The 26,035-nt window shown below is 35.6% G+C and overlaps 3 protein-coding genes across 4 annotated transcripts; all 3 read right to left on the reverse strand.

Moving 5' to 3' along the window:
- Nucleotides 1–279: 279 nt before the first annotated feature.
- On the reverse strand, nucleotides 280–10,176 carry LOC115999002 (tripeptidyl-peptidase 2). 2 transcript variants are annotated; one of them, XM_031238713.1, is made up of 32 exons: nucleotides 9,729–10,176; nucleotides 9,494–9,572; nucleotides 9,265–9,338; nucleotides 9,061–9,170; nucleotides 8,892–8,972; nucleotides 8,291–8,377; nucleotides 7,916–8,209; nucleotides 7,691–7,813; nucleotides 7,439–7,522; nucleotides 7,153–7,340; nucleotides 6,786–6,960; nucleotides 6,585–6,706; nucleotides 6,420–6,499; nucleotides 6,129–6,187; nucleotides 5,830–5,984; nucleotides 5,475–5,653; nucleotides 4,865–4,977; nucleotides 4,610–4,780; nucleotides 3,865–3,993; nucleotides 3,670–3,770; nucleotides 3,453–3,570; nucleotides 3,059–3,138; nucleotides 2,887–2,959; nucleotides 2,537–2,622; nucleotides 2,386–2,437; nucleotides 2,152–2,271; nucleotides 1,979–2,047; nucleotides 1,672–1,764; nucleotides 1,486–1,581; nucleotides 1,225–1,323; nucleotides 822–1,073; nucleotides 280–635 (listed from the first exon to the last, which is right to left on the reverse strand). In XM_031238713.1, the coding sequence occupies exons 1-32, from the start codon at nucleotides 10,057–10,059 to the stop codon at nucleotides 477–479; spliced, it is 4,032 nt and encodes a 1,343-aa protein (XP_031094573.1). In that variant the 5' UTR covers nucleotides 10,060–10,176; the 3' UTR covers nucleotides 280–476. The 2 variants fall into 2 exon arrangements, with proteins under 2 accessions (XP_031094573.1, XP_031094572.1); XM_031238712.1 differs by having other exon boundaries at nucleotides 6,411–6,499.
- Nucleotides 10,177–12,260: 2,084 nt separating this feature from the next.
- On the reverse strand, nucleotides 12,261–16,338 carry LOC115998120 (pectin acetylesterase 9-like). Its single transcript, XM_031237599.1, has 12 exons — nucleotides 15,986–16,338; nucleotides 15,784–15,866; nucleotides 15,446–15,575; nucleotides 14,901–14,980; nucleotides 14,200–14,286; nucleotides 13,706–13,830; nucleotides 13,565–13,625; nucleotides 13,431–13,487; nucleotides 13,277–13,354; nucleotides 13,064–13,169; nucleotides 12,798–12,946; nucleotides 12,261–12,696 (listed from the first exon to the last, which is right to left on the reverse strand). Exons 1-12 carry the CDS (start codon nucleotides 16,125–16,127, stop codon nucleotides 12,592–12,594), a joined length of 1,203 nt encoding a protein of 400 aa, XP_031093459.1. The 5' UTR covers nucleotides 16,128–16,338; the 3' UTR covers nucleotides 12,261–12,591.
- A 1,173-nt stretch (nucleotides 16,339–17,511) lies between these two features.
- On the reverse strand, nucleotides 17,512–24,240 carry LOC115999722 (pectin acetylesterase 9-like). Its single transcript, XM_031239613.1, has 12 exons — nucleotides 23,886–24,240; nucleotides 23,628–23,710; nucleotides 22,068–22,197; nucleotides 20,885–20,964; nucleotides 19,547–19,633; nucleotides 18,999–19,123; nucleotides 18,857–18,917; nucleotides 18,547–18,603; nucleotides 18,385–18,462; nucleotides 18,192–18,297; nucleotides 17,961–18,109; nucleotides 17,512–17,834 (listed from the first exon to the last, which is right to left on the reverse strand). The coding sequence occupies exons 1-12, from the start codon at nucleotides 24,028–24,030 to the stop codon at nucleotides 17,703–17,705; spliced, it is 1,233 nt and encodes a 410-aa protein (XP_031095473.1). The 5' UTR covers nucleotides 24,031–24,240; the 3' UTR covers nucleotides 17,512–17,702.
- Between the last annotated feature and the right edge of the window lie 1,795 nt (nucleotides 24,241–26,035).

A 26,035-nucleotide genomic window follows, 5' to 3' on the forward strand; every position in this document is an offset into this window, starting at 1 on the left:
GTCATTGAGGAAAATTTTTCATTTCGTCAACAAAATACACTGGCTGATAGGCTTGCAAGTTGCAAGTTTCCCCCAGACTGTACAAAGGTGGCCTTATGACCCTCGAAACCCCCCATCTTCTCTAGAATCACTAATCTTGGCAGACTCTGCGGGTGCGGTTTACCATCCCGGAACCTCTTCCTAGCATGACCATTTGGGTATCCCCCTCCTATGTACTAAAAAATAAAAATAAAAATGCTAAAGATGAGTAATTGTTCTCAGGAATAGGAACTAATCAAATTAATGGCAAAGACTATTCTAAGACATAATTTAAAACCTTAGAGAGTAATATAGAAATATATTTCAAGAAGTAAATTTTAGAAACTTAAATACAAAAGTAATGACACTGAGGTTTTTTTTTTTTTTTTTTTTGACAAAGGTAAACTAGTAATTCAAGCACAACAGTATATGGGCTTATTATGTGACTAATAAGAACCCTAAAAAAGGGGTAGGCTTGATGGGAAACGGACGAGCATCCATTCTTTCTCATATGCCACCAGATGGCCCCAACCCATTTGCTCAAGCAGTGAGAACTTTAGTTCATAAAGCTTCCTCTTAGGAGGGTCGCCGTCTTCTTGAATCATGTCAATTAAAACCTGGTGCAAGAATTCAGTCAGTAAAACAACCTGACCACTAGCTATAATATAAGTGTTCAATGAGAAAAGAACGGGGGAGGGAATTTCATTTATGTTTCAGTATAAAATCAGTTCTCAATAGTAAAACGCAATGCAAACACTGATCTATATGGCATAAGAAACAAAGTTGCAGAAATAGCAAATTACCTTCAATGCAGTTCCTAGTCTTCCAAGACGTCTCTCACGCAAAACAGAAAGTTTTCCATATCTAGATGAGTTGACATCTACCCACTTCTTTAGTTCTTTGAAGTTCTTTTCAAACAAGTCTGACTCAACATCAGACACTGTTACAGGTTGGGTATCTGCCTTCAATGATTCAATCTCTGCCAAAGCCAATCCTTTCTGGTAGAGTGCTTCTACCAACTGATCGCGAGTTGTTTCCATTTTCTTCTTCATTTTCTATAACACCAAGTAAATTGCTTTTATGAGTAGGCTGTCTTAAAGTGACAAACTATGTCTATTTCTTGTTCGAGTGTATTACTAAAATAAGATGTAAATATTTTTTTTTAATGGGAAAGTGAGAGAAAACAGCCAAAAATTCAATGCTCACTTCTGCAGCATCATCTTCCGCATCACATTTGAGGGAAAAATATTTGGCTAACTCATCTCTATCAATGCTTTCAACAACCTCATCTGCTGCATCAGTAACCTGCCACAGAACATGCTTTGTAAGAAAACCCAAATGCTACTGCTGATGATATAAAGCAGAAAAAAGAATGTTTTAGTTCCAATATTTGCATCTCAATTGACATTAATATTGTTGGTCAGAAAACAATTGCGGTCAGCAGAAAATTGACTGAAGAAACGTTACCTCTTCATAGTGTTGGATCTTGTCTTCAACATTTTTTTGTGAAAGAAGACCTTCCAATATTTTAGCAAGCAAAGGGGTGTATTTTGGGTATTCCGACTGCAACAACAGAATTCAGAAAGAAATTGATATGTTTATAGAAGCCGCCACAGATAGACAATTTGACATGAGAAATAGAATAATAATTACCTTAAGTGAGATTGATAACTTTCTCCATTCTGAGCGTTCCTCGTCAGTGCCTTGGCTTAAGCCAGCAAGAACCTTTATTTTAGCATCACGGACCTGATTGAGAACATGAATGCAAATTTCATTTAACTAAAATATTTAAATGACTAAAATCCATGGGTCCATGAGAATCTACACAAAACATAAAAAGGGAAAATTTACATTCAACAAATTAGCATATTTGTATAAACTATAAAGATATAAAAACCGAATGCTAAAACGAGAACTGCCAATCTCTAAGATGAACAATATGAATAGAAATGGATACTACCTCTGCATCTAACTTTTCAGATATGGTCTGGGTGCTAGTTAAGGAACTTTTCTCCTTGTCATCATTAAGCTGCAACAGAGATAATACAACTCACTAAATTAAGAATAAGTGAAGACAAGACTCGAGTCAGTAAAGGAATATAAATGTGTTCCATGGATGACACAATTATCGACCTTGGTTGGAGGCACCATATATGATATTTGATACGATGCAGGGTTCTTTTGTGAATCTTTCCCCTCGTTAAGCTTTCCATAGGACACTGTCCCTAGCAATACCGATCCTTCAGAGCAGTTCTGCATGTAAAAGCACATAAACATGAAAGAAATGGCCACTTTAACTACAACTGGAGCACAGTTGCAGGGGATAGACTAGAACCAGCATTTAGTGACAGTTTCAGCAATATGAACCTTTGGGAGCTTGTCCTTTGAAGGAGGACCCAAATAAAACGCTTCCTTCACCCTTAAAATTCATATGTACAAAAGGACAACATATTTCACATGAGAACATCAATAATCAATAAAGAATAATTCCAAGTTTTCCAATTTGATGATTCCGTACCCAGGAATCAGAACAGAAGATGAGAAGTTACTGCCACCCGTCACTGGACCATCAGGTTGAGCATAAAAGCTAAGTCGAATACTATCCTGCATTATGAATATACAAATTCAGCCACGTTAAGTCTGTAGAGCACTAAGGCGTCACTGCGTCAGTAAATATCTCTAGTGTACTAGAGCATATAATATGGCATTATCCTAGAATATGTGTATGTCGTATACATTAGTGTTTTAGCATCTACGCCTAAAGATGTCAAGACATAATTATATTTCACTACTTTGAAAGAAACCATAACCATTAGAAAAAGAAGCATAGCAAAGCATCTCATATTAATAAATGTTGCAACAATCTACCTTGTCCTCCAAGGTTCTTTCTATGAACAACACCAACTGTTTCATTTTCTCTAAGTACTGCACATTATCATGCCTGAAAATAGGACAATCATGGTAATTAAGCAGAACGCTCTCCACTTAAATTCCAAAATAGTTTGGTGCTTGAAACCAAAATCCCAAACAACATTCTCACCTCAAATAAAGCTGCAAACTGTATTCACCCTTGGGAAGTTTTGAAGAACTCGGATAAACATCACCCATTGCATACACACGCTACATTATAAAGGGAAAGCATTTATATATTTTTTTTTTTAAAAACAAACAAACAAACAAACATGCAGATGACAAGGAAAGCCAGAATGAGTAAAAGAATGAAATGCAATAAAGAGATGGGAATAGACTTGACAGAAAGATATGATGGCAACAATTCCGCACAGAAGAAATTTGTTTCCTTGTGTAAAGAAAGAGTGACATAATTTGTTGAACCATTTACATCTGAAGCCTGGTGCTTTGTGATGCAAACGTTAAAGCATACACAGGTAATAACAAATAAGCTTTCCAAATCTGAGAAATGAGATAATATGTACCTTGTTAGAATCTGATATCATATAAAACTGAGACTCAAATTTATTATCATAAATGCGATTGTTAAGTAATGGAATCTGAGGCTTGACTTCGGCACTATCTTCCAGTTTGAATTTGTAACTGCATCAACAACAAGCCAATGATGAAGTTACCACAAAATAAGAATTTGACAAAAGAAAAGAGTCATCCATCAGTAATTTGTGTTAAACCTAGACATACGTTAGTATTAATGCAAGTATCTGCTTCCCCGAGGGTAATTTGTCCCTGTCTGCTGAGAGGGCATGAACTTTAGCATCAATTGGACGATATGGAGTTCGAACCTGAAAAATTAATTACAGATGAAAAACTTGGTTTTGAATACTGTCATTGCCCAAATAAAGTCAGCCATGATGTGAGCAGAGAAAATAGTTTCACCTTGTTAAGCACTGCAGTAGGGGCAAGGGTCTCAGTTGATAGAGGAGCTTCAGCATCAATTCTTGTAGGCGCTTCACTTCCATCAAGAACCACTTCCTCTTTGTTAGTGTCGATACCATGAAATCCAATCTGAGAATTTACACCAACCAAAGAAAAGGCATTACTCACTCGTTCGTAATATCATCATAACAAATATGGTTCTAAACCCCCTTACCCCCACCCCCCTATATATATAGGGGAAGGTTCATGTGAGAACATGCTCCCACGTAAAAATTGAAGACTCATTTGATCCATCCATCTGGGTAAATCATCGGTTGAGGGTTGCTGGTAAATAATTGAAAAAGTTGGGGTTATTTTTTATAAACATTGAAAAAACTTGAAAGTTTAAAATTAACCCGTGTTTTTTTTTTTTACTAAAACCTTGAACCATTGATGAACCTTGATGGACGGCTGAGATCAGTCCTCACTTTTTACAGGACGACCATGTTCTCATTTGATCCTACCCCTATATATATATATATGATAGGGTAAATAGACACACCAGAGGAGAACTTCCTTCACCAAAAGACCACTACTAGAACATACGCCTTGAAAGTAAAAGAAATTACATTTACCCCAAGAGAAACAAGAATGTTTTGGTAGAGCATCAATAGTTTGAGGCAACACGGTGCAATGACAAAAGTTTCAGAACATGAGGCAACAATCATATAGATTAAATGTTTGGTAATGGAATATGAAATAATACCTCAAAATCAACAATGGTGGTCTCATGACTTCCTATTCCACTAGACCAAAACTGAGCTACTGCTAGTTCCATTGTGCGACCACCCTCCACTGGGAAGGCAAAGCTTTTAGCAGAAGGTGAAGAAAATGTAGCCACACTTTCCCATTTGCTTGGCCTTTGCAAAGGAGAGAGCTGCATAATACAGGCACATCATAACTGGTACCTTCTATATATAAAAATATCAAGACATAATTGAAAGTATAAAGTGTCTTTTACCTGAACGGTGTCGATGAAGAATCTTCTAGCTGTATCAAAACCTGATGCTCTCATGGTGGCTTCAACCCAAGTAGCACCAACTGGTACCTCAATAAACCTCCGTTCAACATGACCTAAATAAAAATACAAGTGAATGAGCAAAAAAGTTAGAAAAGTAAATGCAGAAAATGGCGGTAACGTTTAGCTTTTTACCCCAAGGGATTTTTTAATTTTGTTGAATATTAGAAAACTCCTAGTAGGAGTGGGCTTAGTTTCCTATTCCTATTAGACTTGATTTAGTCCCCATGTTTCTATAAATATAGGATCCTTATATAGATAGAAGTATAGAGTACACAAAGAGAAAATATATTGTAATTGTAATATTTCATTATAATATATTCTTTATATTCTCTTTTTCTTTGGTTTCTCAAATATTTTGCTTCTGTCTAATTGGCAAGTGGTTGTTATTCTCCACCCGCCAGGCCTTTCAATCCCTCAATTGCAACAAATTTTAAAGAAAAGTCTAATCATCTTGAGTTTACTGTAATATTAATTGACATAATGCAGAAAAAGTCTAAGTAATAAAGTTATTGACAATTATGCATAGTAGTTCATAAAATATGACAATCACCTGGCAAAAATGACATCCCCTGAAATGAAATTAAAGGGGGACGATTTTTCACAGCTTTTGGCTTTGTTATAGTAACTGGAATTCTGAAAAGAGGACCACGCCATGGGGCCTTGCAGTCCACCCCATATACTTCATAATAATGCAAACCATCACCAAGACTGGTAGGGTCAACAACAACACTGGAAATTGATGGGGAAGAAGACTTATAACGAGAAATCAAAATTGCAAGAGATGCATCATTTTAAATTGGGAATTTGCTTTAAAACCTAACATTCTTGACCTAATAAAACTTCAAGGGGAAAAAATGCACACTGGAGATGGATAAAATTTAAATAATTGAGATGCATAGACTAACTTGAAGCTACGCCCATTATGGGTGAGGAGGAGGTACTCTGGAGATCTAACGACTGTGTGTCCGGTGGAATGCAACTGAATACACTCTTCAAAAGGAACCAGTTCCTCTAAATTACTTGCATCTTCATGAAACTTCGGTTGAACTTCAACTGTCCACTGAGGAAAATATTAATTCAGCTTCCTCAAAGAAATGAACTTGCAAATGAATTTGTGAATGCACTGATTTTTTTAACAGCAGATATGATATAAATATTACATTAACACACTAGATCAAAAAATTCAAATCCACTGCTATATCACCTCTGTTGATTGGTTACAAGAATTAATCTCCCTGAGGTAAATACCTCGTGATGTAGGGGCTGCATTCAAAGTTAAATTTTGAGATTAAATCAGATTCAATAACTAGTTTCATCATTGTACAAAAAGAATTAATCCTAATGGGAAAGATCTAGACTACTAGAATGCGACAACGAAGGCTTTACCCCAAGCCAAACTTCATATATTTGTTAGAGTAACTGAATGTAGATACTCAAATGTGCATTCATTGATAAAGAGGGAAAAAAGGGAGCGAGTGTTGGTTACTAGGTTTACTTGATTTTCCAGCCTGATTGATCTTGACTTGATACCGGACACAAGGGAAGTGTTGTGACTTCTGAACATATTCATAAGCCCTGCCATACCATCCAACTATTAAAGAAGAATCTAACAATGGTCTTAACTAACAAACAATGACGTGAAGAAAGCAGTAAACGTAACTTGTCAACTTGCATAAGCCCTTCTCCAGCTGTTAATTTATCTTCTGGCAGCGTCCCCACAGGACTAGCTGTATTTTCTAGAGCCTTCCGCACAGTGTACGGGCTTACAGGAATTCCTTCAGCCTGTAAATAATTTACCTGCCTTTGTCAGAAAGTGAGAGGAAAAAAAAATAAAGGCAGAAGACAGTCAATTAGAATAAACCTTCATAGCACTTATAAGTAAAGCAACTCCACCACAAGCAGAAGGAGAGGACATGGATGTTCCATTCATCAACATGCGTCGTTGAAGAGTCCATGTGGGAACAGGAGCCACAGCTCCCCCAGCAGCACTTATAGAGACACCAACATCTCCATCAGCAGTTGGTCCCCGACTAGACCTGCAGAAGTATATTTGGGGTTAAAATGTAAACTAATAAATAACAGAAAAAAATGTGTATCTCAAGGTTATCAACTAGGGACTACTGGACTAGTTAGGCGAGCAGCCAAGGATCTAGTGATCTACTGATGTATTTAAATTTATATAGGGAAACTTTTGCCAACCTACTAAAATGAAAGCATATAGCACATACCACGTGTACTCAAGTCCTTCAGAAGGTGGCTCAACCAACAAGTGAGTTGCAGCAGCCATAGCAGGAGATACATATGCACCAATTCCAATAATGCTTGATGTAGTACCACCAGGTGCACCGACAGTAGTCAACGCTGGCCCATTGTTGCCCGCACTGCTTACAAATATTATACGGTGCTTGTTGACCACCTTTATATTCAATTGGTACCATCAATTATGCAGTCATATATTTTTTGCATACTCTAGTTCTCCCAGGAAATCCAAATATAGGGGTTTTAAGGTGTTACCTCATCAACAAGATCAACAAAGCGACCATAATCTGGGAGTAATGTGGCTTCCCCATAACTCATGTTGATGAGATCACACTTATGCTGCTCACAAGATATAAAAGGTGTAATATGCATGCTTCAGAAACTGATAAATACAATGTACTGAAAGCATTAGAACAATTTCTTTATACATTATATCATCACCACATCTGAGAAAAATAAGGATCAAACTAGTAAAACTGCTAAAGGAAGCTAACAGCAAAGACATACCTCCACAGCTGCAATCAAAGCCCGAGTCAATCCTGTTCCAGTTTCCATTGAACCTAAGCGAGAATCACCAATTTTACATGATATCAACTGTGCTCCAGGTGCAATTCCATTTAGCAAAGGTTCCTTCAAATGCCAACATGTGTTGCACAAGCAATAAGTTTGTCTCCATCAGAATAAGCATTAGTTGAATAGTTGATTTATGCCGGTGTGATTTTAAAAACTTACCTTTGGATGGTAAGCTGCAGCAATACCAGCAACATGAGTGGCATGTGGAGAACTATCCGTAACGATACTGAGAATATTGCCTTCATTGTACACGTTTAAAACAAAAGTACAAGCATCCAATTTGCTAAATACTCCATGCTTCCGTTCAATTCTATAATTTGTTAGAGGAAGGAAGTCGGCAAGCTTTCCACATTCAGGTTCATCCTGAAGACTCTGTGTGTCAAGAGCAGCCCTCCATACTTCTCCATCATGCCATACAACAGCATCAATAACAGGCCCCTTGTCATCATAGCTCTACAGTTTTCAATTATTAGAGATGGAATAAGATGTATTTACATAAACCAGAAAAGTTATCACACAAAAAAATCTACTCACATCAGTTTGCTTGCGCAGAAGATCAACTTTGTTCTGGAGGTCCTCACGAACCCTTTTCAAATTGGCATCTTCACATTTTGCATGTTTCTGCAGAATTGGTAAGTTCAAAAATACATAAATAACTAAAACTTCCCTAAACTATGGGCTACAAAAAGTAAAAAGAACAATATTCCTTGCAGGCTTGCACATATTTTCCATACCTATAAGAATGTTACTCGACTCCGAACAAAGAACTTAATGTTAATATATTTCCATATTATTCTTTAAGGTTTTAAATTATGTCCAGATATTTAGAACTAATCTTTGCTATTAATTTGATTAGTTCCTATTCTTTATACTTTAGAATGTTAGTTCTCTTATTTCTGTTATGTAATAAGCCTATTTAAGACCATTGTTAACATATCAGATAAATTTTTTCTCCTTTCGTATTCTATTTTTCTTTAACCTTGTTTACATTCGGGATGCTCATCATTTGGGATCAGAGCTCATGAGTCATGAGTTGGAAGTTCTAATCACGAAAAATGTAATACAAAATGGAAAATTGAACTTTATATAAATTACTTTGACAATCAACAAGTGATAAAGTAAATAGATGACGAACCTTATCAAACTCATCAAGTTGCTTTACAGCCTCAGTGATTGCTTCCTGATTTTTCTCATCCCACTTTTTCTTTCTTTCTTTCTGCAAAAATAAGAAAATACCAGAAATTCTAACAAATAGCATGCCTTAGGTAATAGATTACTCATATAGCAGCAATACTAAGATTCACCTTCACACGAGAAGTAAGATCATCAGTGAACAGCTCAAATACCAATTTGCAACCCACATGCCATTCACCGGATGGATTATTCCAGGCAGAATTTACAATCAAAGAAGCTCCTAAAATACATGAGGACCCACGCAAGCACGGTTAGAAACTACAACTCTATGCAATTGCAATGAAAGACGTAGCGGTGTTTATAAGAAATTGTACCAGATGCTCCCTGAATACAACCATCAGCATCAGCCTTCACTACAGTAGATGTATCAACATCTCCACTACCAGTACTGGAACAATGTAGTATAACTAGAGTTAATAATCATTTCTATTCGTATTACTACATTCAAATATACTTCAAATGTAGTATACCTAGAGTTAATAATCATTTCTATTCGTATTAACACAGTATGCAGCAATCTAAAGTTCGAAATCTCAATCTTACCAATCTAACACATCCAGAACTTTTGGTTTCCCATCCGATGTCACCTGTAAACCAGCTGCAGCTGGATCAACTCCAGAATCTAAAACACGATTAAAACAATTGAAGAAATTAGACTTAGAATGAACACAAGTTCTGGAGACATGCAGTTGCTCAAACTTACAAGGAAATGCAATACAAAGTTTGATTGAAACTGTCCTAGATTGCATTGTTAACTACCGAAAAGATAAGAACTGACCGAAAATCGCGATGATGGCGCCGCGGCCGTCGTAGTGAGGGTGAGCTTCGATGAAGCGATCGGCGGCGATTTCCTTCTTAGGCATTTGAGAAGCGAGGAAAGTGGACTCGTTGAGTCTGAAATTGCGCAGAGCTCCGTTGTCGTCGCCGGAAGATACAATCGAGGAACAAGTCATGGCCCTACTTCGTCTGCTCAGTCCCCTCTGTAGAGTTGAGCTACCACTGCGCTTTTTGGGTGTAATGATGAGTCTTCGACCTGGGGGAGAAATAAAAAATGGTGACTGGGACTGAGGAGGAATAACAAATGCTTTATATTGTAAGAGGCTTCGCATTGTTTAACTGGGGGCGTTTTGGTAATTACACCCGCGATGGTAGATTCGCCGGTGGCGTGCACGAAGGCGAGGCTTGCCAGCTGCCCACCCGCCGGGGAAGTCAGAGCGGTTGTTTCTTAACAAATGGATAGGTGTCCATTGTCCAATGAGAAGACCCGTATCCTACTGCTACTCTCATGAGGTGTGAATTTACAACTCTGCCCCTAAAGGCTAAAGGTGCCTCTTCATGAGAGCATCATTAATTTTTTATTTTTTATTTTTACAAAGAGAAGATACTATTCATTGATCCATCATAAGAGCATTACAAAAAGAAAATGATGATGATCATGAAATCACTCTGTACAATTTGACATAGAAAAATATTTTTGAGTAAGTTTATATGTTGACTTATTGGCATACTGTTTAACAAAAGAGATAATTACCTATAAAATTTAATTAATTAAATTGATACTCCCTTTGTCCCATTTTACGTGTCCTATTTACTATTCATTGGTCAAATTAACTTTTTCTTCTTTGCTTATTTTCTTTAGTAATTTTTTATTATTTTTAAATTTAATTTTTTGTGTTTAATAGTGCTTTTAATGTAGTTTCTAAATATATAAATTTTATATATTAATGCTAAACTTAATATTATGAAAAATTGGATTAAAAATTATTTCAGTCAAGCCTCGTTAAACGAACCAGAAAACCATTTTGGGACGGAGGTAGTAATATTTATATATCAAAATAAGAGTAGTCCGTTGGTGTATTCAACTTTTAGATAATGAAGAGAGCATCGATTTCAGTCTTGACCTTGGTATGCCTATGGTATTTGTTCCAACTCAACGCCTCCCTAGTCGCCATAGCATCAACTTTTTTAGGAAAGAACATTACATATTTACGATATGTAAACTATTACAATGAAGGATTCTTGTGCAGTTGTGTGTCTCTGGCTGTCCAACCAAAACCCATATTGTTGTTACTCGCATCCAACATCACATTAGCATTTATCTTACATTCTTGTAATCGCATATTAAACATGATAAAGTAACATTATCACCATCCTAACTAACACACACAAAGCAATCTTACATTCTCGTAATTATATATTACCTCTCGAAATGTAATCCTATTATCTAAAGTAATTTTATATTTTGCAAATTAAATACCCTGCTGGGTATTTAAGTGACATAACTAAATGGAATTGAAATGACCTTGGACAAAATGATTGGATAAAGGCAAAACTCTAGTTAAATGGTAGTGTCTAAAATTCCAAATATGTATACTAAGCTAAATTAGCTGAATTGCTATTTTAAAAAAAAAGTTACATAATATAAGAAAAGAAGTAATTAAAGAAAAAACTAAATTAGAAATTCCAGAATTTGTTTCATTGTTTTAAAACTGATATACATTGCAAAATGGTATCACTTTAAAGCACATAAAAATTGTCCACAATTGGAAAGATGAAGCCAACACTCGACTGATTGCTCTTTGTTATGACCCTGGAAAATGGACAAAGGGAGAAGAAAAGAAAAGAAAGAAGAAAAGGGATTAGCACCGGAAGAGAGGGGCTAGAACCGGAAGAAAAGAAAGGATGAAAGTTGACCGGAAAGAAAGGGTTGGCATCGGAATGAGAGGATTAGAACCCCAATCAGAAGAAGCCGGACAATTCTCAGAAGAGTTCTTAATCTTTAAATTTTACTTTCTGATGTGATGGGTACTGATAAGTTACTTATTTTATGTGGTACATATAATATTTTCCAAGGAATAATCATCCGACATAAGCAGTACTATCCGAAAAAAAGCATTAATAACCAGATACAATACCATTTTGTTAGATGATTGGCAGCTTTTCAAACGACATCATTTCACTTATTTGGTTCAGTAAGTTTGTTGTTGAGTTGTTGCTTGCTATTTCAGCTAGGGAATTGTGGAGAATAATTCAGTTACTAACTTCCATATATAGTATATACACGGGATAGATTGTAATGAAGTTTTTATGCTGGGATTAAATACAATTTGCTCCATTCTTCTCTATTTTTTCCCTCCGTTTATGCTATTCTCTTCTCCATATTCTGAAATCTTTTGTTCTTTCTCTTTTCTTCTCCTCAGAAATCTCAATCGTCCATTACACTCCTATATTTGTTGTGATAAACCAAAACATGAATTGAAAATAATGGCAAATTAAAAAAAAAAAATTACATGATTGGACAATGTGCCTATATCTACCAGAACAAAACTACTGTTTGTCTATTAATTGTGATGGTAGAACATCTAAGATTACAATTTACAAATATCATACTTATATACAACCCTAAGCAAGGAACATCTTCTGTTTCGTCTATCTTTCAGTACATATGAGACATAAACAATGATATTCGTTGATAAAAAACGAATCAAATGTAAGGATTAATGCTTTTACGGCATAGGCTATGAACTTGAGTAGTGTTTTTCTTGTATTTTTCTCCTCCTTTGTGTAAGAAGGGAGTATCAAGAAACCAAAACTGAATACAATCTACATCAGTTTCTTGTAGATGTATCTATGTTAGATTGTTAGCCAATGATATTATGGCAAGTAGAATCACAGGGATATGCACAACCAATCTGCTTGCTTACATTTCTGTTAAAGTACCAGTCACCAACTGCCTCTGCAATAGTCTGGAAAATTTTGAAGTTGGTAGACAGTTTAGGGGTTCAATAACTTCAGTTTTGCTTTTTCTCTAAGGAACCAAGAGAACTAAAGGATTTAGTATATGAACCTTGTTGTTTATTCGGGGAGAATCAACTGCAAACCAAGTTTCTTGAATCTCACTTTGACAATGAGCAAAACATGAATTGATAAACATTCCTCCTCTTCCCGAGTCGGAATTGAATTCTCTGAGAGCCCCAAGCATGTATGTTCTAAATTCTGTAGACCATGGAATGAATTTGAAAATCAAAACAGCAAAACGCCCTTCCGAAAATATAACTCTGGAAAATCTAGAATTTAAAGACTGGACTAAAAGATGAAAAGAAGGCAGTGAACCTTGAAGAGTTCCAAGTTGTAATGGACTGCAGGCTGCTGGATTTTGTTTGCAACTTTCCCATTGTGCAGTAGGATCAGCAGAAGTAGGTGCAAGTATGTGATGAAACTGAAGAAAATGCATTAGTTTTTTTCGTCACCGCTTCTATGTCACAAGCACCTTATAAGCCTAGATATCATCAAACATATGGTAACAATCCGAGATGACAATCTTACTTGGAACACATCATATGCAGTGTTTAAGATGAAAAACGGGGTTTGGATGTGTGGTAATGCATACTGTGGGAAGACGCACTGCATGAAGAAAATATAAAATTGTCGGAAGAGAGTTCATCCTATGCCAAGTTTATTACAGCAAAGTTGATTATACCAGATGAGGATTAGAAAGAGTATTCATGCAATTTTTGTTGAGAATGTTTCCAGCTCCCTGTCAAACAATGATCTCATGAATGAGAAAGCATACCTGAATATGGTCCCAGGCTTCTTAACAAGTGAAAGACTTACATGTAGAACTACCATGCTCTGGTAGAAAGATCTCATGGTGTACTTTAGACTCAAGTCTTTCCTGAAAATGACAGGCTATCATTAAATGAAGCATGAAAAAAGAAATCAAATATTTTAATTCGAAATAAGCAGAGAGCATACCCATCTAAGAAGAATCCAGCATCACTCAAGCATTTAACAGTGGTGGTCTTAGGCAGATAACTGGTTAAGCTGTCACAGTGCAGAAAAGTTGACAGACCACCAGCAGAGCAACCAGAAAGCAAAGCCTATAAATAAAGCAAGTGAGAGCACTATAAGCACAAAGGCACCACATGGTAAACAAAAGCACACATTAAACCGGAACTTGAAGAAAAACAAAACATCCAAATCACAATTTTGGCTATTGTTTAGGACTACTGTTCCCGATGAATGGCTGAAGATATTCAAAATTTGCTACTCCAGTATGCTAGATTCATAAGGTCTGACAATACACTTAGGCCAGTTAACCACCTAGGCTGTGCCAAATAACTTGAGACTCAACTATTGACCAAAACACAAAACAATAGCCTAAAATTCCACAATCCTAATGGGTTATTCATCTGCAAATTTAAATACAAACACCAAGGGTCAAGGGAAGATGTTAAATTTGTAATTACCTTGCTTGCTTGGCCTAAACCTTTTGGAAGAAGATCATTAATAATAGCTTGCCAAATTCTCTGTCCTCTGAAATAAAGCAATGTTGTCTGCATTGCATTTCACACAAAAAGATCATTCTTTTAAAAGTGAGCACAGAATGCAGTTAGAAGTCACATACTCTGTGTATTGCCATTATCCCAAGTGTTACTCCAAATGCAAATGTAAATGGGCTAAGACGAGAACAAACAAAGTTACTGCTTTAATATATTATGCCACAACTTGCAGTCAATCTTGAGCAAAAATTGGATCAAGAAGAGAGAAGAGTATCTTGGGGCGGCAAACATTTTTAATAATCAGACCACAATTTTGTTGTACTCATCTCAAGGTTTATGAATTAAAGCAAATTACAGATCAACTAATCAACTTCTAGTCTTTAAGTTTCAATTAATATATATCTATAATATATTGATGTTCAAGAGTCCCGCATTAATATCTATCTATTACATGTTGAGGACTCTTGAAATTAAACGATTGACACCTCTCTCTGTCTCTCTTGCCCATGCACTTCATTAAGTATAAATATGTTCTATCTTAAAAAAAATGTGAGCCAAAGAATACAGTGTATTTGGAACTGTAATAGTGCAAGAGCTACCCCACATGTAAGTGATGTAACTATGTAAGGATGGCACAAAAATAAATAAATATTCAAAGGCTAGTTTACCCCATTTTCATACTTAGTATCTCCAGCAAATGATGCTCCATCACAATATCTGAGCTTCACTCTATTCCAATTATAAAAATCTGCATGCATGGTTTAATCATTAGTCTGTAGTGTACTAACAAAATTTCTACAAACAAAAAACTATCTTTAGAGTACCATCTTATACTTCAAAATGTCCTTGAAACAAGAAAAAAGATTTAGTTAGAGAAGAAGGGACCTGTTAATTTCTGAACAAACTTTGTCCTGTTGCAATATACCTATATCACACTATTCCATACATTGATGGAATTTGCACAATGACTGGAATCAGGTCTAGCTTGAATATTCTCAAACTCAAGTCAAGCTTGACTTTCGATTTTTTGAATCCAGTCGAACCTTGAGCTTTAACTAACCAAACTTAACTTAGCTCAACTACATCCTTACTCTGAACTGAATGTCTAATGTTAAATACACATCAAATTTTCAATGATATAGTCTTCTAAATTAAATCTAACAAATAATTGCTCTGTAATTGTCAATGATTGTGGATGGAGCAATGGTCATACCAGGGTTTCGAGAAGCGTTGTTGCTGAGAATGCCGGAAAAGACAGCCAGCTTGTTCATAAAAGTGGTGGATCCCCTCCTAGTTTTAGATCTCTCCAAACATGAACTGATGCCGTTGCACCACCCACCACCCTATTGACAAAGCAAACACAGAAATTAAATTTTACTCATATGTACATAAACTTATATATTGTAATATTGAAATATTGAGATTTCACAACTTTTGATTTTCTAAAATATATGCTCCGTAACTCACAAGTAAAATTTTAAAAATCGTATGATTTTAAAAATGACATTGCTGTTGAGGTTGACACTGTAACAGATACTGCTCTATAGTTACCTCAAACTGCAAAAGCCAATTCTGAGCTCCGGCGCCGAATCCTCTGTGAAGGTGATACGCCGGCAAACTTCCGTCCAAGCAATCTAACCGACATAGCGCAAAAACACATATGAATAAGACGATTTACTGTAGTGCTAAAGATTGGAATGAAAGAAATACAAATTGAATAATCGTCGAAAGTGTAACGGAGTACTATACATACAAGCTTCAGAAGCCGGAGCGTTTCGAACCAGCGTCCTGTCCACCAGAAGCCGGTCGTCCGTCGCCGCCGCCGAGTAAATGCACCACGGCGTGGACGTTAGCAGAATCAAGCCATACACCACTATCGCCGCATTCATATTCATTATTATTTTATTTATTTCAGACTCTTCCGCTATCACCGATCCAGGCTATGACGAAAGGGATTCTGTTCTTACCTCCTTGACGTTGAAGCTGAAAGTTTGAAATCATTAGGAAAAGAATCTGTAAATTTGCAGAGAGGATGAGTGGAGGAGAACTATTTCCGGAGAGGAAAAGAGTGAAGAGACGGAGACCCATTTCCTGAGGAAACCTTGCGGGAGAGGAGAAACAGAGTATATACTCCGTCGTAAATATTCAATAAGTTTCCAAAAAAAAAAAAATCAAATGAAACGGGCGAGTATTAAACTCACACTTTCCAATTCGAGTAAAAACTTGCTACAAAAATGGATAAAGAAATTATGGTTAGAGGGGGCAACACTAATTATAAAATTTTAAGTTAATTTATTTTGTTTAATTTATTATAAAATTTTAAGTTCAACGTGAAAAGTGTCTATTAACTCTTTTGATTTGAAAATAATTTAATTTATTGTAATTATTTATTGACCAAATAAGTTATTGTTAAAATTACGTGGCCACTTTATATTAATTTATACATCTAACATCTTATTTAGAGTTACAAGCATATAAGCCATTAATTTTTATGAGATTTATTGACACTTTTAGTATCTTGACTATTATTTACTTTCTATATTTAATATTAAACTATTAATTTTATTAATCACATGGCCCGTGATGGCCACACGCCATTTTGACGGGCAAAGGATAGGACAAATTTGCACCAAATTTTACACCAAAGATAATATTCTTTAGATATTCTTACATCAATATTTGTCATTTCCAACCCATTTGCACAATTACACCAAAGTCTATTTATACACTAAAATAATTCGTATTCTTATAATTTAAAACTTTATTTGTTTACTTTAAGTATTTTAATATAAAATAAAAATTTGATATAAATAAGAATATTTTAAAATGAAATTTATGTTTGAATGTATTTTAATTTTTAATTCATTTATATTTAATATTGAACTCGTTTTTAATGTGAGATCTTTAAATATTTATAATTTATTTCTAATAATATTTTTTTAAAACAACAATTGACAAAAAGAAATTAAAAATTCCACACCAAAATGGTGTATATGAATAGTGTTACACCATATTATTCATTTACATCATTTTGGTGTAGAATTTGGTGTCTTCCTTGAAAGGAGGTTATGTCAAATTTTTACATCAAAATGGTGTTTTGGTGTCTTCTTTGAAGATGCCCAAAACTAGTTGCTTTAGTTGCATAGCATATTACTAAAGGAAAAAAAAATTATATTAGAAATAACAAAATTTAATTGATTGTTTTAAAATTGATACACATTGCAAAATGGTATCACCTTCAAGCACATAAATATTGTCCACAATTGGAAAGATCAAAGATGAACCCAACACTCAAATGGCTGCTCTTATTCATTGATAAAAACCAATCAATATAGAAATGTTTGTAATGATTAATGTTTTAAGGACTAGGCTATGAATGTGAGCAGTGTATTTCTTGTAAATTGTAATCTTCTCCTCCTTTGTGTAAGATGAGAGTATCAAGAAACCAAAACTGTATACTATCTACTACATCAGTGTCTTCTAGATGTATTTATGTTAGAGCCAATGATATTATGGCAAGTAGAATCACAGGGATATGCACAATCAACCTGCTTGCTTACTCTTCTGCTAAAGTACCAGTCCCCAACTGCCTCTGCAATAGTCTGGAAAAAAATTTAAATAAAAAAAAATCTATAGTTGGTAGGCAGTTTAAGGGTTCAATAACTTAAGTTCAGTTTTGTTTTTCTCTGAGGAACCAAGAGAGGAATTAAAGGATATAGTATATGAACCTTGTTGCGTATTCGGGGAGAATCAACGGCAAACCAAGTATCTTGAGTCTCACTTTGACAATGAGCAAAACATGAATTTATATACATTCCATCCCTTCTCGAGTAGAAATAGAAAACTCTGAGAGCTGCAAGCATGTCTCTTCTAAACCCTGTAGACCATTGTGAATGATGAGTCTGGAAAGTTAGGAATTCAAAGACAGGATAGGAAAAGATGAAAAGAAGGCAATGAACCTTGAAGAGTTCTAAGCTGTAATGGATTGCAGGCTGCTGGATTGAGTTTGCAGTGGTTCCAATGTCCACGAGGATCAGCAGAAGGTGGAACCAGTATGTGATGAAACTGCAGAAAATGCATTGGCTTTATCATCATCGCCGCTTCTATCAGTTCTATGTCACAAATGGAAACAATCCGGGATGAGGATCTTACTTGGTAGACATCATATGCAGAGTTTAAGATGAAAAACGGAGTTTGGATGTATGATAATGCATACTGTGGGAAGATGCACTGCATGAAGAAAATATGAAATTGTCAGCACAGAGGTCATCCTATGCCAAGTTTATTACAGATTTACAGCAAAGATTATTGTACCAGTTGAGGATGTAAAAGAGAATCAGTGCAATTTTTGTTGAGAGTGTGTCCTGCTCCCTGTCAAACAATGATCTCATGAGTTAGAAAGCATACCTGAATATGTTTCCAAAATTCTCAATGAGTGGAAGATTTTTTTTTGAAGAAAGAAAGAAAGAAAGATGCATTAAATATTGTCCGAAAACAAAACATTACAAAGAAAGGAAAGGGATGGTCAACCCAATCCATACAATCAGACAAAGAAAGAGCATCTCTGGCAAACAAGTGAGCGGCCCTATTCGCTGATCGTTTAACAAATGAGTGGAAGACTTACGTGTAGGAAAAGCATGTTCTGGTAGAAAGATCTCATGGTGTAGTTTAGACTCACATCTCTCCTGAAAATGACAGAGACTGTCATTAAATGAAGCATGAAAAAGAAATCAAATATTTTAGTTCCAAATAAGCAGAAAACATACTCATCTAGGAAGAACCCAGCATCACTCAAGCATTTAACACTGGTGTTCTTGGGCAGATAACTAGTGAAGTTATCACAGTGCAGAAAAGTTGACAGACCACCAGCAGAGCAGCCAGAAAGCAAAGCCTATAAATAAAGCCAGTGAGAGCACTATACCCACAAAGGCAACCACATATATAATGCAGTTGCAACAGCAGCACTGCAGCATACAAACTCAGCACAAGGAGTACACAAAAGCACACATTAAACTGGAACTTGAAGAAAAACAAAACATCCAATTCACAATTTGGCTGGTATTTAGGACTACTATTCATGGTGAGTGGCCGAAGATATTCAAAATTTAATATTCCAGTAAGCTAGATTCACAAGGACAGACAAGACACTTAAGCCAGTTAACCACTCAGACTATGCCAAATAACTCGAGACTCAACTATTGACCAAAATGCAAAACAATAGCTATGGGTTACTAATCTGCAAATTTAAATACAAGTACCAAGGGAAGATATTAAATTCATAGTTACCAATGAAAGACATTACATTAATAGTTACCTTTCTAGCTTGGCCTAAACCTTTTGGAAGGAGATCATGTATAATAGCTTGCCAAATTCTCTGTCCTCTGAAATAAAGCAATATTGTCTGCATTTCATTTCACATAAAAAGATCATTCTTTTAAAAGTGAGCACAGAGTGCAGTTAAGTTACATACTCCAGTGTCATTTCCATTATCCTAATTCTTATACCAAATGGAATAAAAAAAATTACTACCTTAATATATACACCTTGCAGTCAATCTTGAGCAAAAATCGGAATAAAAAGAGAGTATCTTGGGGTGGTAAACATCTTTACGAATCTGACTCGTAAAATATCCATATGTTCTTAATTTGCAATATTTTCTTTAAACTGAAGTCATTATTGGAAGAGCATCGAAGTAAAAATGGTCATTATTGCTGCAATAAGTCATTGAGGAAAATTGGCTACTGAATCTCAAGACTCTGAATTAGAGTGATAGGGACCATGATGTCATATTGGATTGATATCCAACCCACAGCTAGAAATTATACAAGAAACAAAATTGTGAAAAAGTCGAAATATTTATAATTTACGTAGTTCAGCTTTGCCTGATCCAGAAAGGACACAGAAATAATAAATTTGACTATCAAAGTGACAATTATATAAATACAATAAAGAGAATACTGTATAAGCTTCTATTTTACAACTCCACACCTCTCTATTTTGACGGTCTTCAAATAATTCATGAATACAATAGAGAATACCACTGTGAAAGATACACCAGGAAGGCTGGAAATGCCATTCGGATTTAAACTCCCCCGTTTACATCACTCTCACACTTTATTTAAAAAGGCACAAAACAGACTTACTTCAAAATTTGACCATAATTTAGATGTACTCATCTCAAGGTTTATGAACCAAAGCAAAACTAGTCATCTACATTTGGATTAATATCTATAATATATGGGTTGTTCATAAAGTTTCATAAGATTCTTAAGCATGATGAAGCAAATCAGTTTTTTACCGCTTTTTTTTTTTGAGAATGTTTTTTACCGCTTAATTTAACAGTTTGGCAGCGTTTAAAAATGAAATCAACTAGGCAAGATCCATACTCAGTAGGGCTCACAATGCACAGCTGCACTAGTGCCTATTACATGTTGAAGACTGTCTTGAAATTAAGCTAACTCTCTCTCTCTCTCTCTTGCACATGCACTTTATTAAGTACAGATATGTTCTATCTGAAAACTATGTGAGCCATAAACCTTAGAAATTCAATAAGTATAAAAATACAATGTATTTGGAACTATAATAGTGCAAGAGCTACCACATGTGAGGATGGCAAAAAACTAAATAAATAAATATTCAAAGGCTAACTTACCCCATTATCAAATTTAGAATCTCCAGCAAATGATGCTCCATCACAATATCTGAGCTTCACCCTATTCCAATTATAAAAATCTGTATACATGGTTTAATCATAAGTTCAGAGTGTACCAAGAAAATTTCTACAAAAACTATCTTTAGGTTACCATCTTATACTTAAAAGTTCTTGAAACAGAATAAAAAGAAACTAATGTGTAAACCATTTTGAATTCTTAATATGGCTATTTCATGTTTACATTACTAGAACACTAGTTCCATTACCAGGCTCTTGCATTATTACAGGAGTCGGTGCCATCGTTACCAATGAGCATTGAATTATGTCTAGCATTTATTTATTCATTTGCTGAAAGAATCTAGTTTGGATCTAAAGCATGTTAGGACAAATGGACAATATCGTATGAGCACAAGATACGAGGGTATCTTTGTCCTTTAAACAAATATGAGTATATGACTGACAAGTTGGACTGGCGGGAGAAAGGAAAAAGCACAGTTATTGGCTATTGTAGGTGCAAGCTGGAAATGTAAAATTAAAACCAAAGGAAAATAAAAGCACTGCAGCTTTATCGGCCTCAATTATTTAATCATGTGAAAGGAAACATGCTAGGCTATGCAATATGGATTTTGTCTTGCAAAGCGCACTACATTTCGAGTACCATCCTCCTCCTTACAACACTGCTTTTGACATTGCCAAATTCCCCATCTCCTATCTGTTTTCCAATATAACATTGCACGGAGTACTCAATTACTCCCTGCTATATTTGTCGAGCTTTCCAAAACTAGCTTTAGCATAAATTACTGTAACATTTTACTTATGTATCTATGATGGAATATTACGGAGTATTAACTAAATTAATCACAAGATTAATATAATATCAAATGAAAGAATGTTCAGTCAATATCAGGGGTAGTTTCTACATTCGAGGCAAGCTTAACTAGTTTGAGCTTTCGTTGAATCAAGCTCGAACTCAATAAATTAAAATTTGATTTATTGTTTTTTTGAATGTGACCGAGTTTTAGACTTTGATTATTGAGACTTGGTTTGATTGCACCATTACTCTTCAATAAGTGTCCAATGTTAAATGATTATCAAATTTTCAATGATAGAGTTCATATAAATTAAATCTAACAAATAATTACTCTGCAATCGTTAATGATTGTGGGTGGAGTAATGGTCATACCTGGGTTTAGAGAGGGGTTGTTGCTGAGAATGCCAGAAAAGACCTCCCATTTGGTCATAAATTTCGTTGATCCACGCTTAGTTGTTGATCTGTCCAAACATGATTTGATGTCGTTGCACCACCCACCACCCTGTTGTCAAAGCAAACAGAGAAATTAGAAGTTATTTAATGAAGCTTCATTAATATTCCAATTATTTTACTCGTACCACATAACCACATTGATATGCAGCCAAAAACTCAAATCAATGAGAATGTACCCTACCAATTAATGGTTCAGTTGTTTTGTAGCCTAATTAAATTTTACTCACATGTACCCTGTGTTTTTTTCCCAGCATAGGTCCACTGGGCACTGGGACAGCTTAATGGTTCAGTTGTTTTACTTGTTCTTATAAAGCATACCATATGACTATGCAGGCTCTTGTCAATTGTTGCGGTCCTAACTCCTAAATGCCTAATAAGGAACTTTTTATAGCAAGAAAAGTTGGCGATGTTTAAAATTTGTTGGCACGTCTAGTAAAGATTGGGATTTGGGATGAAATTTGAACTATATCGTCCTGAAAATTATGGTCAAGTGAGTAGAACATAATTTTTATACTTAAAAGTAATGAGTTCGATTTTTGCTAACACTTTTTTTTTTACAAATGTAATTAAAAATTTGTGCATATATATATATATATATATATATATATAATCAAAATATTGAGATTTCAAACTTGAAAAATAATAGAATGCAAAATAAATGCAGTTCACGTTTCACAAGCATGTTGTTTTCAAGAACAGTTCAGCCAACTGCCCTGTAAGGACAGTGACTTGAGCCAAACTTTGAGACGTAACCTTATGTCCTTATTGGATAAGCATTGCCATGCAATTTGAACGATAGAAGGGACCAACTTTTGAAAAAACGCAAATAAACGAAGGAAGATATAATAGATGATGATAATCACGAGGCTGATTGACGGAAACGTTTAGTATTCAGAAGCTATCTTATTAGGCGCGGAAATTTCCTCCAAACACATAAAACAATACGTTGTGAATTCCATTAAAATTTTAATTAGTTAAAGATGAATTACAGAATTATATGGAACAAATCATGTGAGAAAGAAATGAGAAAAGCGAGGGAAGAAAAGGCTGCAAACACGAGGCCAGAGAGCTGAATCTACTGTAATTCCTACCCCCCCCCCCCCCCCCCCCCCCCCCCCCCCCCCCCCCCCGAATTATATGGAACAAATCATGTGAGAAAGAAATGAGAAAAGCGAGGGAAGAAAAGGCTGCAAACACGAGGCCAGAGAGCTGAATCTACTGTAATTCCTACCCCCCCCCCCCCCCCCCCCCCCCCCCCCCCCCCCCCCCCNGAATTATATGGAACAAATCATGTGAGAAAGAAATGAGAAAAGCGAGGGAAGAAAAGGCTGCAAACACGAGGCCAGAGAGCTGAATCTACTGTAATCCTACCCCCCCCACCCCGCCTCTGCACCCACCCACCCTGTGCAAACACAGTGACACAGAACAGCTAAAGTATTGACTGACACTGTAACAGATGGAGTACAACTCTATACTTACCTCAAACTGCAAAAGCCAATTCTGAGCTCCGGCGCCGAATCCTCTGTGAAGGTGATACGCCGGCAAACTTCCGTCCAAGCAATCTAACCGATGCATATCGCAAAAACACATATGATCAAAAAACAACATTAATCTACACGGTAGCACACTTTTGAAAAAAAATAATACGATTTACTTTTTTATTAATGATTGAAATGAAAAACTAAGAATAAAACAAAAAATTGAAGTATCGTAAATGTAACAGAGTACTATACATACAAGCTCCGAAAGCCGAAGCGTTTTGAACGAGCGTCATGTTCACCAGAAGCCGCTCCTCCCTCACCGCCGCCGAGCAAATGCACCACGGCGTGGACGTTAGCAGAATCAAGCCATACACCACTATCGCCGCCGCATTCACATTCATTGTTATTTCAGACCGTTCCGTTACCTCCGATCCGGACCGTGACGAAAGGGATTCTGTTCTTACCTCCTTGATGTTGAAGCTGAAAGTGTGAATTATTAACAAAATAATCTGCAAATTTACAGAAAGGATAACGGAATGAGAACTATTCTCGGAGAGGAAAAGAGTGAAGAGACGGCCAGACAGGACTCGGGAGATCCATTTCTATTCAATTAATTTTGCAAACGCGCGCCTATTAAAAAAATACTTTCCGGCTCCAGTAAATACTTTTTAAAAGAAATGGATGAAAAAGTTTTATTAACTTTATTTTCTAGTGGCACATAGTGACTTTTAAAAATGTAATGTTATAGGTTTGAGCGCCAAACAAACTAATTGTAATAGAGTCAGTAGTATACAAAAAAAGGACAAAATATCTGGTGAGCATAATACAATAATCATATGTTACACTTGGGTGGGCATGATACGATAATCATATTTTACTCACTTGATTTAACATTACGATACAATATAAAATTAACTTATATTGACCCAAATCAATTAACACAATTAAACCTAAAGGATCAAAGAATGCAAGCGATAAATAGTGTTTTGATATGACAACTAATATTTCAATGAGACAAATGAACGAGTTTTTTATACAAGTTGCATTCAAGCAACGTTCCATGTGATCCAAACGCCCTCCTTGTGGAGCAAGTAGTTATAATGCACTTGACCGATTACGAGCCTCTTTGCCGACCCAACCTCCCCAACTTGGGTCGGCCAAACTTGACCAACCCCAAAATCGGTGACCGAGCCTTTTTTATATCATGGATTGAATCAACACCATACCCTTCTGCTCATATACAAGATCTTATAGTCTAGTGGTATCAAGTTGCAATTCTATATGACTACATGAGAGGTTATAAAATTTAGTCTTAGTGGATGCGGTGACTCTTTGTGCTTCAGTAGGCTGAGAGAGTAGACATGGCAACAGAGTTTAATATTAAAAAAAAATAATTTTAATATCTAAATTAGACCTACACAATTAAATGAATTAAATATGACATAAAAGTAATACTACATCTCAATTTAATTAATTTTTTTTAAATGGCATGTGTTCTTTTTAGAGCACAATACATCATCTTTAAAAAAAAAAACAAAACTTTTTTGGAATTCATAAAAGGCTATAATTAGCATTTACCCATTAAATTAAATTTTTAGATACTAATAATAACACTTGCACTCTTCATGTTGCCAGTTTTCAACAACTAAAGTTAGAAACTAAGTGGGGCCGGTGGGTGAGGCACTGGACATGTGACGGCGACGATGGGAGGCGACGCCGGGACCACACAGACCACCCCACACCTCAAACCGGATGATAAAAACTTGTCGTGGTCCTTAAGTTGTATGGAGAAGTAAATCATAACGTGTAATGCTATTCCCTCGCATATTTTTATCAATTAAGCATTAACCTAGCTATTTTTTAAAGTATTATGACTCTATTATAATTTATAAGGTAGTATATATATGTTTAATATACTTTATTTATTTGTTGTAGTCTAAAGAGTCAATACTCCACTATTAAAGTTTAATCATGTGACCTATCTGATGGAGAGCCACAAAGGTGACAAATGAACACAAGGTATTTGGCTTAGTCATTAATATCTTATTCTAAAGATTTCTATCCATGTATTTAGTTAAAGCGTCAAAATAAAATACCCCTTCTTTAGTTTAAAAAGATTTATGTCAATCTCGAAAAGAGGTGATCGAATTGGTCCATCATGAATATCGTACCCATCAAGGGGCTCCTTGTGTGCAGTAAGTAAAAGTTTAGCATCTGTATTCAGCTGAGTTATCATGATTTATATCTTTCTATATGTTTTTGTAGAGTCGGGACGTGTGAGGTTTTAGAGTTGGGAAAGGAAAAAAAAAAGTAATTCTATCTTGATATTTTAAAATTAATTTTTATGGGTGGGTAGGGAATGGCGATTTCAAAGTGGAGTGAGGAGGAAGCTACGTTTTCCCACTT

Source organism: Ipomoea triloba, chromosome 12 (assembly GCF_003576645.1).
Source record: "Ipomoea triloba cultivar NCNSP0323 chromosome 12, ASM357664v1".
Lineage (NCBI taxonomy): Eukaryota > Viridiplantae > Streptophyta > Magnoliopsida > Solanales > Convolvulaceae > Ipomoea > Ipomoea triloba.